The sequence below is a fragment of the Limulus polyphemus genome, unplaced genomic scaffold (assembly GCF_000517525.1).
Source record: "Limulus polyphemus unplaced genomic scaffold, Limulus_polyphemus-2.1.2 Scaffold284, whole genome shotgun sequence".
In the NCBI taxonomy this organism is placed as follows: Eukaryota; Metazoa; Arthropoda; class Merostomata; order Xiphosura; family Limulidae; genus Limulus; species Limulus polyphemus.
The window spans coordinates 239,085-250,793 of NW_013665894.1; the positions used below are offsets into that span (position 1 = coordinate 239,085).

General features: G+C 34.8%; 1 protein-coding gene across 1 annotated transcript in view; it reads right to left on the reverse strand.

Annotated features, from left to right (window-relative positions):
- Positions 1–6,959, reverse strand: part of LOC106457035 (small subunit processome component 20 homolog) — a 184,195-nt gene extending 177,236 nt beyond the window's left edge. The window contains exon 1 of the mRNA XM_022382842.1: positions 6,825–6,959. Coding sequence (XP_022238550.1) covers positions 6,825–6,869 — 45 coding nt within the window. The 5' untranslated portion in view covers positions 6,870–6,959. The remainder of the gene's footprint in view (positions 1–6,824) is intronic.
- Positions 6,960–11,709: the final 4,750 nt, after the last annotated feature.

Below are 11,709 nucleotides of genomic sequence, written 5' to 3' on the forward strand. Positions count from 1 at the left end.
AGAAAGACTGTAGAAGAACCATCTACTGACAGGAATGTGGGGAAAGCTAAAATGAATGTGCTCCAAGGTGTATAGTAGCTAGGGCATGACTGACTGTATGCGGCCAGTCAACTCCAGTCCTAAACCAAAAAGCATCAGGATTACAACTTCTGCCCCATGGTAAGAGAAGGGTCCACACCATCTTCACCTCAAGTTGAGTAGAACAGAATTATATACATATCAAACCAATCTACTAAACGGAGCATGTGTGCAAATCCACAACCACCCATACATCTGGGAACCCAAATCTGAATGACAGTGTGAAGGAATGTGCCAATGTGGCAGTTCACATCAAAAGAAAACCGACCTGACTGGAAACCTTCAGCGCAACAGTGGCCTCAGGCTAGAGGAAAAAACTTGTTCAATTGCCAATGCAAATAGTCTGTAAGGGAAGGAGGAAGGGTAACTGGGGAGTCCAAGTATGATTCCATTGGTGGTGCAGAGTCCACTGAAGAGAATGCATATGTGCCCAACACAGAGAAATTAGTACTTCCATAGAAGCCCAAGTCCTCAAAAGTGACAGAACCACTCACGCAGAAACAAATGAACCAGTAAATGCATGGAGAACTGAAAACACTATCAAACGGGGGAAGGTTGGGCCTGAATGAGTTTGGTATTGAAAAATACACTCAAGTGGATAAGATAATGGGTAGGCAAAAGGAAAACTATACCTACTCTATAATTCAAGCAACATGAGCTGCAACTATCAGCAGCAGATGTGTGAATTGAGAAGACTCTAGTTCAGAATGATTTAACAAGAATCAGTGATCCATGAAGTGGTGCAAACTCAACCCTAGAGCATACAGCAGTTGGGCAAATGCCTTGACCACCCATAAAATACATACAATACTGAAGCAAGCCCGAAAGACTAGGCACGAAACTGATACACAACCATGCAGTGGACAAACCAAAGATAGCATCTGGACTGATGAGAAATATTAATATGGAGATATGCATTTGAGAAATCTAACATGGTCATCCATAGTCCTGAAGAAAAAACCTTGAGTGTGATAAAGGACCCCGTGGGAAATTGGGGAAGATCCAGAAATTGGTTGAGGCAGGACAAATGGATCACAAAACAAAAAACCTGGAGTAAAATCCTGAAGAAGGTTGGCTGATGGGCTCAATAGCTCTCAGTAAAAGAAGAGTCAGCAAACCTTGGATAAATGCAGACAGAGAGCTCGATCCCAAGTTAATGGGAAAAAAAGTGGTACAGGAAACAAAGGTGTAGGGGAAAGGAAAAGGATGAAAAATACTTCTGACAAAACTTTGATCACCCAAGAATCAGTAGTGAATAACCACCACAGCCAAACGTGCCCCCTACTGAACCAGAAACCACCTGATAGTCACTGAAATACACGGTGAAATTTCAAACCCTTAGTGGTGGGAATTGGTAAAGGATGGGAGATTGCAGGATGAGAAACAGTTATGGGAAAGACAAATGAGCAACCAAAGACTATAGGGTCAGATGTGGACTCATAAAGTCCACATGTGATTCCAAAGACTCTGGAAAATCTCCAAAACCAAACTGATGAAGAAAATAAACCATCCAGAAGTCATGAATATAAGGGGAAGGTATTTTGATGAACCTGTGAAAAGACAGCATCCTTCCCAATAAGATCTCAATGGCAACAAAACCAAATGTGAAGGGATAAGGCCAAAGAGGACAATACCGCCAAGGGGGAGTAAGGAGGGAAAGTGTATCTCCAAACCCCTTAGGGAATCAGTGAAGTGCTTCAGAAAGGAGATATATGTTGGAGAAGCACTGTAAGATAGCTGTAAGGGTAAGACAAAGGTGGGAAAATGGATGTGGAAGAAATTGATAGGATTATGAGGGACAAAAGTGACTCCAACTGCTGAAGTGAAAAAAGGGTGGATCAGCTTGCTGATATGCCAAATCATAATGATCAGAAGTCCATGTAGGTTTAGGCATGCTAACACCAGCCCTCAACTGAGAAATGAAATGCTCAGCGTGAACCCTAATGTCAGGGGAAAGAGGGAAAACAAGGAACTGTATCATCTGAAAACAAGAAAACATAACCCACCTGAGAAAGCATATCCAAAAAGGCAGAGTTAGGCCAGGTAGATATCATAGGAGATGCATGGGAAGTCGTGTCACAGTTAGGAGGAGGAAAAAGGCTGTCAAAATCCTCCTCATCATGAACAAGTTAAGACAATGCAGGAGGAACCCAAACATTGTCAGGAGAAAATGGATGCCTAAAATAACAATCAATCTCCTGACGAATGATATCCAAAAAATCTCAGTTGTGATGCCCAGATCTGAAGCCAGCAATGCCATTTGAAGTAGTAGTAATAATATCAGAAGTCGTAAAACACAAACTTCAGAATTCATCTTAAAACGTGAAGAAGTCGAAAATTAGAAAGAAAATTAATAAACAAAGGTAAGTTATTACAGCAAACTAATAGAAAAAAACTAACTGTAGCAAATGAATAAATCAAGTAAATCACTACTTTGCTAAAAAAATAAAGAAATAAATGAACATGTGAAAAGAGCATAATTAGAAAATGTATGCATTCGATCACTAATTAATGAGAAGCAATAGCTCGGTAAAATCGAATAGAGGAAGTCATATTGGTGGAGGGTTGTCGCATGGTGATTTACATGTGAGATGCAGTTGAACCACGTTGGTCATAGGATTTCAAGGGTCGTGGCATGTAAAAGAAAATAATTTTTGCATATAGAGGGCAGCACTCAACAAGAATAGCTATATACGTGAGATGAGGTAATATACTTTATCAGAAATTATTGATTCCCTTTTTAAACTCTTCTAAAGTACCAGTCACCAATATTCCAAACAACATCTCATTTCATATGTTAATCACCATATTAGAAAAGTAAAACTATCTTAATTGGAGCCTAGACTGTCTTTTCCATATTTTAAACTTGTGTCTTCTCTTCCTATTACTTGCACTTATGTCCTGCCTTACTGTCTTCAAGATACAACATATAAAAATCAGATCTTCACCTTATTAACTCCCCAAATAATCTTAAATTCAAGAACACAATCTCTTATTTTTCTTTTCTCAAAGGAAAATGTGTTATAAGATCTTATCTATCCTCACAAGTTAATCCTTCCATCTGCAGAAATATCCTAGTAGCCTTCCTCTATAGCCTTTCCAATAAATCAATATCCTTTTTCATATAAGGAAACCAAAAGTGTACAGAGAATTCTGGGTTTTAAAATAGAATTTATAACAAGTTTTTTGTTGTTTTTTTAAATACCAAACTCAAAGCAAGGTCTTGTAAAGACAACTTCATATTCACGGTGGATGTTTCAAATTGTCTATGGTTAGAATATGATGCATAAAAGAATGCATTCATTTTTATGCAAGGCCTGCATGAAAGCTAAGAATCTGCAAGTGATCCAACACTAGCTTTTTTCTTTTTTTTCAACTGAGCTGCTAAAATTTCAATGTCAGTAGTCAGTTTGGTCCCTCAATGAAACATAAGCATTTTTAATTAGATTATCAGGCTTTGATAATTAAGTGCTTACTGTTTTATATTGTAATTTGTGGGAGCATGCAGAATGGAACAATTTGCATAGCATGCAAGAAGAATGATAGATAAGACATAGCTACATGCATGAAATATAATAAACATATATATTTGATATTTGTGTTAGAATACTACATGTAAAATTGTTCTACTTGACTCGATAAATTGAGCAGAAATTATTTAAATGTACCATATTAGCCTAACTGAGGTAGTAGCATCAGCCATGAATTGTATACTTTACTGTTTATAGCAGTTAGGTTTTATAGCTGTGAAATTTACCCATTGTGTTTGTTACTTTATTGGAAGTACCTGTGGTTAAAACAACACTAACAGAATACTTTGTAAAACATATATAACATAACTTTAGTTACATATATAAGATTCCATGAGATGGTTTCCTGCATATATATTTGCACACACTGTGAAACTATGGCAACTAGATCAGACTTAATTATTACATGAAAAATTGGCAGTGCAGAAATTAAAGACATTTTTAAAAGCTTTACAACTTGGTCTGGACACACCAATATAACATTACTTAAGATATTTTGAGCAGCAGTGTATTGTATTTGTATCATATTTCATTTTTACCACTTCCAGTGTACATGAAAAGCAAATGTTTGTTCGAGATATTTATGCAAAACTAAACAAATGCTACATATGCTAGCTATTCTTAATTTTTAACTGACAGCACTTGCCACTTTAATTGAAAAGTAGGATTTAACCATTATTCTTATACTGCCTCTACTGCCAAAAGTGTAGTTTGTAATTTTTTTTCTTCTGTATGTGGCTACAGGACCAAAACTGTCGATCCTCAGATACATAGTCCAGCAAGCTCGCCACGAGATCACACTTGGCCCAGATAAGCAAATGGCACTGAATCAGAACAACATTAGTGTAATGTACTGGATTATAAGGTGTCAATATTATTATAAAGTAAGAAAACAGGTGAAGCAAGGTAGTGACCAATGTATGTGATGGACATGCACTTACTATTCATAAATTTAAAGACATGACTTGTTATTTACCTACTATTCAAAAGACTATATACACAACAGACATCAATGTTTTGGGGTATACATACACAGCTACACCATTCATGTGTTAGTAAGCAGTTGTATTTGACACTGCCACTAGTAGGTTTTGGTGCCATAATAGGCATATGTATTAGTTTTATGACTCCAGGATCAGGCATTCAAATCTATACTCTGACAACTTATTTTATATTGAGCAATCTTTTCTTTGCTATTGTGAAATGAAATGTGTGGAAAGTATTTTTTTTTACATGAGTAACATTATAGAAATATTAATTGCTCTCTACCTTTGCCTGATTATGCAAAAAGTTATAATTGCCTGAGATAGTTTCAGGAGGGCTGAAATTAAAAAAAACATTTCTCCAAGAGGCAGAATGATAGAAAATCTACTTGCCCCTCCTCTTTCCAAAGAAAATAAACAAAAGATAAAAACATAACATTTAGGATTTTGGTTTTCTATACCAGTATATGCAAGTGTATGTGTGAAGAATTTGCTTTTTTATGCAGCTTTCCAAATATATATATATATACATTTAAAAGTAAGCTATTTATCAAATAAGACCATTAGAAATTATTATATAAAACCTAAAATAATATTATTATTATTATTTCAAACTTTACAAAATTTATTTTATATTTAGATGAAACATTTTGTATCTATCAATCTTTTTAATCAAAATGCTGCATATCCATCACTACAATGCCACTGACAACTCAGTTTTGTCAGGAATGGCATATACAACATTTGGTGCTACTATAATGTGCAGTCTACACAGATGCTATCATCATCACCATTTTAACTTTCATTTATTTCCAATTAGTGCCATTTATTACAAATAATGCTTTTAAACTAATAAAGTACAAAATACCATTACATAACATCTTTGTGGCAAATAAAATCGGAATGAAATAAATTCCAACAATCAAAATTAGCACAATTATAACCTAAATTTAAGATACTCTTTTGGAATGGATATAATTCATTTAGCAAGAAATTATGTTTTAGTGAATCATTAAAACAGTGATGAAGATAGTATATGTGTAGACTGCATGCTATAGTAGCACCCAACATTTTTTACCTAAGCTCTTAATATGTATATTCATTCATGTATTATATGGTTTTAACATTCATTAGGATTTTCCAGCACCACATGTAGAATATCCCATGCATGAAGTGATAAAAGAAATAATGGTTTACATTAATGCTGCCACAAACAGAAATTATGTTTAATATATACATATTGAAAACAGTTTTTATAAGTTTATATATATATATACATATAAATGTGTGTACAACTGTTTGAAGCTTCATGTAATGTTTATCATATTATATATTCTTCCTATACTTGACAGTCAAATCTTACTAGGCTCTACTGTAGACAAAAACAATGTAATAATACCACTGCTTTAAATTTGAATATATTTGTGATTGATTGTGTGTGTGACTGAGCATTTGTGAATTAAAGATATAAGTATATTTCTGTATTTAGTTCTTATATGACATGTAGACATACATTTTGAACTGTTTATGTATATGTGCTAGATATCTGGAGTTCAGAACTTTTAGGAACTTGGGTAGCTCCCTAGAAATATACTTGGAGTGCTTCTCTAGCACCAAAACAAAAGCATGAAAAATATACATATACTTGTCCCACAGGCAAATTATAATGGTAGAATCTGTTTCTCTCAGACAGATATTACTGTACCAGGTATCATAGGATATGAATTCCACACCCCTGAAATGTACTCTGTTTTCCGAATTGTCTAGTTTTTAACAAATTACAAAAACTTAAATCATGATAGGCTAGTTATGGTTACTAGATGCAACCAGTAGTGCACAATGTTCCATAATCAAAATTAGATTGTCTGAATGATGGTCATGTAGTTCTTTACATTTGACTACATTACTCATTATTAGTAATAACAGTATATATACACAATGGTTGTGATTACATTTACAGCCTAAGTCGCCAACGCCAAGCAACCTAGAAAAGTAGAATACAAACAATTCTTGCCAGGAACACCAAAGTTGATATAAAAAGAAGTGTCCGAAACTTGGACTGACAGTAACATGCTACTGTTAATGTGTTAGGCCTACTTATCAAATGCAATACATTCTAATGTTACTGATTATCATATATTACTATCTAATTGTCAGGAATTTAACTAACACTAATAACAGTTTACGTCAATTTATCATTACACTGAGTACAACTACAATCTGATTTCCTTACCCTGAAAGTGTTTTCACTTTTATGGGATACTGGCTTTGTTTTCATGGTTTCACCTTTTATTACTCTATGAATTAGAGACGAAAAAACAAACTCCACGTGGAAGCAAATCTCACGTTCTAAGCCATGGAAGGAGACATATTCGATGAACGCCCTCTAAAGATTTCGAGTAAATCAGGAAATATATTCTGAAACTATATAAACTTCCATGTATATCCCCATTTTGTAAAAGAGAAATTACTTGAATAAAATAAACTTTTCGTCATGAATTATAGTATATATATATAACACAATGTCATAAATAATGAAAATTAAAAAGCCGAGATTAGGATAAATGCTAAAATACCCAAAAATTACATTCGAAACAAGATTACAGCGGTATGTCTGCGGACTTACACCGCTTCGATACCCGTGGTTGGCAGAGCACAGATAGCCCATTGTATAGCTTTGTACTTAACTTCAAACAAAGAAAAAATATATAAGATAAGTTTACAGACTTACAGTGTTAAAATCCAGGGCTCAATTCCCTGCAGTGGATACAGGGGAGGTGGGGGAAAACGCCCCAGTTCTTATCATGTCGGACTGTGCCCGTGGATATATTATAAGTTTGTTGGTCAAATCCCACTATTCAGTCTGAAAAGAGCAGCCCAAAAGTTGCCGGTGGGTGTTGTTGACTATCTGCCTTTCATCTATCACTTAAAAATAAGAACTGGCTAACACAGATAGCCCTTGTGCAGTTTTGATTGAAATTCAACAAACAAAAATTTATTTTTATAAATTCAAAAATAATGTAATTTATTTAAACCAAAACAGTATATTAAAAAAAATCATTAATGATGTCTTGAAGAATACGCGTATTTTGTGTTAGAATTAAACGAAATGGTAGAGCCGTCTACAAATAGTCTGATGTCCTAATTATATAAGCAGATCATTTTATAAATTAAAATGATTATTATTTGTTTGTTTGTTTTTTAATTTCGCGCAAAGCTACACGAGGGCTATCTGCGCTAGCCGTCCCTAATTTAGCAGTGTAAGACTAGAGGGAAGGCAGCTAGTCATCCCCACCCACCGCCAACTCATGGGCTACTCTTGTACCAACGAATAGTGAGATTGACCGTCACATTATAACTCCCCCACGGCTGAAAGAGCGAGCATGTTTGGTGGGACGGGGATTGCGAGTTGAGCATCCTAACCACCTGGCCATTCCTGGCCCTATAAAATCAATAAATACTCAGCGCTAAATACTCAGATACTTATAGAATATAAGTTAGATACACAAATTAACGGCTCTAGTTGAAACATGCAATATAGGAAATAATTATGGAAACGGTGAGATAAAACTGTATAAAAAAATAAATACTACCTGCACGCCATCCATATTTCAATTAATTGCACCAGAGTACAGTTATGTGATCATAGTTTACATTGCGCTTGTTTGTCACCCAAACAACCAGAAAGTATCACACCACTATAGAATTCTGTAAAGACAATCATACTATACCAAGTAATAGTTCTGAACCTGAGTTTTGTTTATTCTTTTGTATCAGTAGTAGTGTAATTTCAGTCATTGCTCCAATTAATGAAATACTTTTCGCGTGACAAACGTGTAGAAGTTAAAATTTTTGTCTATCCAAGGATACTCCTTGCGAAAAACCGCAGCAAGCCTCCTGTTTCAGTAGCAACTTGATGCGAGACTCTGAAGAGGGTATGAAAACTGGTACTGTTAGTACTAGAAGTGATCGAATTAGAAATCTGAAACTTTTCAAAAATAATGTTAAGTATCTCAGGGTATGGTTGTTACGAGATACAGTCGAATACAGATCTTGCTCATGACTTTGCTTTAATATAGTTGTGAATGTCACCTCAAGAAGAGCAAGATACACATTAACACGAAATGGTCTCAATAGATGTGCAACTGCCTCGAAAGTCATTGGTGAGAAAAGATATGCAAAGTAATAGGTTGAAATTGACATCATACCAAAAATTGTGGATTAATGAAAGCTAAAGATGTGTGCTCTTTACAGATGGCAACAAGTTTGAACTGTTTGGCAATAATCAATGACTGTTCGACAGCCGAGAGGAGCATGACATCATAGTCAATGTACAACATCTTCAGTAAAGCATGTGGTAAATAAGTACACGTTTGAGAGTGCATCTCAAACGACGGTATCAGTGATATACACAAAAATGGTAACATCCTGACATCGAAAAGCAGACAGTTACTGATCCATCATCCCAATCTTTCAAAAACATGATACTTCGTTCATGGATTCAACTTCCAACAAGACAATGATAACAAGCATGTGCGTTCAGCAAATGTGTTATAACGACCTCTTGACGGGAAACAGGCTAATGGAACACTCACAACCAGAGCTTAGTCTACCCAAAGTCCCAATATTAATATTCTTGAGGCTGAAAGGGTCAAAAGGCAACTGAATAATTTGGCTGAACTGTAGGTAATAGTAGTAGAGAACATTTGAATAACATTCCAGATTTGTATACTAATAAACTATATATTAGCATTAAAATAGATAACTCTGTTGTAAACAATCCTTCATGAAAATTGTAACCCACACCACAACCATTCGTCATAATTCTTCACAATTAACGCAACGTAAACATGCTCACCTCCAAATCACTTTCAAACTGAGCTCAGCATCTCTCATTACTGCACAAAATTCGTATCTAGTTATTAAGATACCAGTGCTGATAAGCTTTATATCAAGAAAAATACTAACAAGCATTAATAGGGATTATGCATGGTTTGCCTCTCTCAGTCCTTCTAAAATCTCACACACTCATGTACTCTTCTTACAGATGGTGACCCTCTCAGTGCAATAAAGTCAGTATAGTTTCGTTACAAAAATTATTTTTGTCAGCTTTTCACAATCCTAACAAGTGAACTGACGTCACGCTTTCACAGTATTTCTTGCCAACCAGAACATTTTATATTTATTATATAATTATGTTCGTTGTTACTTTGAACAATATCATACTCAACAGATCACGCGTGACCAAGCATTGTAACTATTCTATGTATCCATTTTTTTACTTTTTAGCAGTTTATAGTCTCTTCTCACATAATTTTATGAAATTTTCAATCTTTAGATATCTCACCAACATTTTAGCACTAATAAACTACCTTTCTGAAATATATTTGTATTTATACCCACTGTAGTTCCTTGTAGATCAAGCTTGTTCAAAGTATGGCCAGACTATTTTTGAAAGACAATTGATAAAGAAACGGTATATTCTTGTAACAAGTTTAATCAAATATATCGTTTAGGAAATTGTTTTTAAAGTACTTGGTGAAAATAATGCGAAGTCCAGTCCACGTAACGATAACAAGTTAGTTTATTCCACAAACTTTGTATACAGTTATAGGCCCATACCGTTTTCTCTTTCAACAAAAATTTACTTTCTGATGATCCTAACGACTAACATACAAATAAAATTATTTGTACAGTTTTACGGCCTATCGAATAATTAGATATAAGCGATAGCTAATATTGATCTGAATACTTTGCTAACTTCTCAATAACTGAACGAACTGAAAAATATACTCAATGCTTCACTAATTCTAGTATTTATAATGCATTCTTGTTTCTAGATATTTCGTACACTTTCTCGTTTAATAACATTCACGAACATTCTAGGTGTTTTAGAACTACTTTTATAAACTTTCTAAATCTTGTGTTATCATCACGTTAACAGCTCACTCTAGCAAATAACTAAATTAAAACATTGAAAATATAGCTTACTACAGTGTATTTTTTAATGTTTTTAAAAGTAATGAATTATTTTGTAATTGAATTCACTAACCTGAAACACATATATGAATTAAACCAGAAGTCGTAGTTATACTTCTTTAATACATAAAGTGCTAATTAAAAACTGTACAAAACAATAAAAGATCACTTACTGTATCCGGTTGGTGAGGACCAAGTATAGTATCGAAGAATGCTCTTAATTAGGTATAAAAACATAAGCAACTGCATTAACTTATCTAAACAACATATGTCAAATTAATACCACGATAAGTAGTTAATGATAAAACGTTAACGACAGAGTAAAAGCTATATACAGCTTTGTTAATTATTGACGTTCGACTCAGAAAAAAATGAGAGTGAAATGTTTTCCACATATAGACGCACAAAATGAAAAGGAAATTGCTGTACAAATAGTAAAGGATAGAGTTGCTAAATTAGAATTTTTTATTCTTTTATGGTTCGTTTGTTTGGTTAGTCGGAGGTTTATGGCGCAAAGCACCAGGACTATCCGTGCCAAACAATCGGTACAAAAACTGAAAAAAAAGTAAAAAAAGAGCAAAAGTAAAATACTGTAAAAATTAAAAAAAAGATAAAACAAGCCAAAACAAAACATTGTCCGTAAATGGAGTTAAAAGATTAAATAGAATTAGAAAGGCCGGTGGCCCATAAAAAGCTAAAAACATGATCAACTTGGACAGTGTCACCATTGCCAATGGCATTCGCAGTCGTAGCGATGGCACGAAAGTAAAACGTGGGCAATAGTGACCTGAGTGTCGCAAAGACCACACATTGGCGGATCGGTCCCCTGCAGGAGAAAACAATGAGTCACGAAACTGTGGCTAATGCGTAGACGAGACGAGATATCTTCCTCCTGCCGATCCTTATGGAAACTAGACGGCCAAACAACAACAGTATGCTTAATTTGGAAAAGCTTGTTATGAAGTTGCTCGCTCCAAATCGACTGCCAAACTGGCCAACTAGCGTGAAGCCGTGCCTTGATCACAGGCCTGTAGTCAACATAAGGGACAGACATTTATGGCTTGGACATTGTCTAAGGATTAGTGTGCCAGACTGTGAATCTGAGGGTTCATGGTTCATATTCCGTTGCCACCAAATCA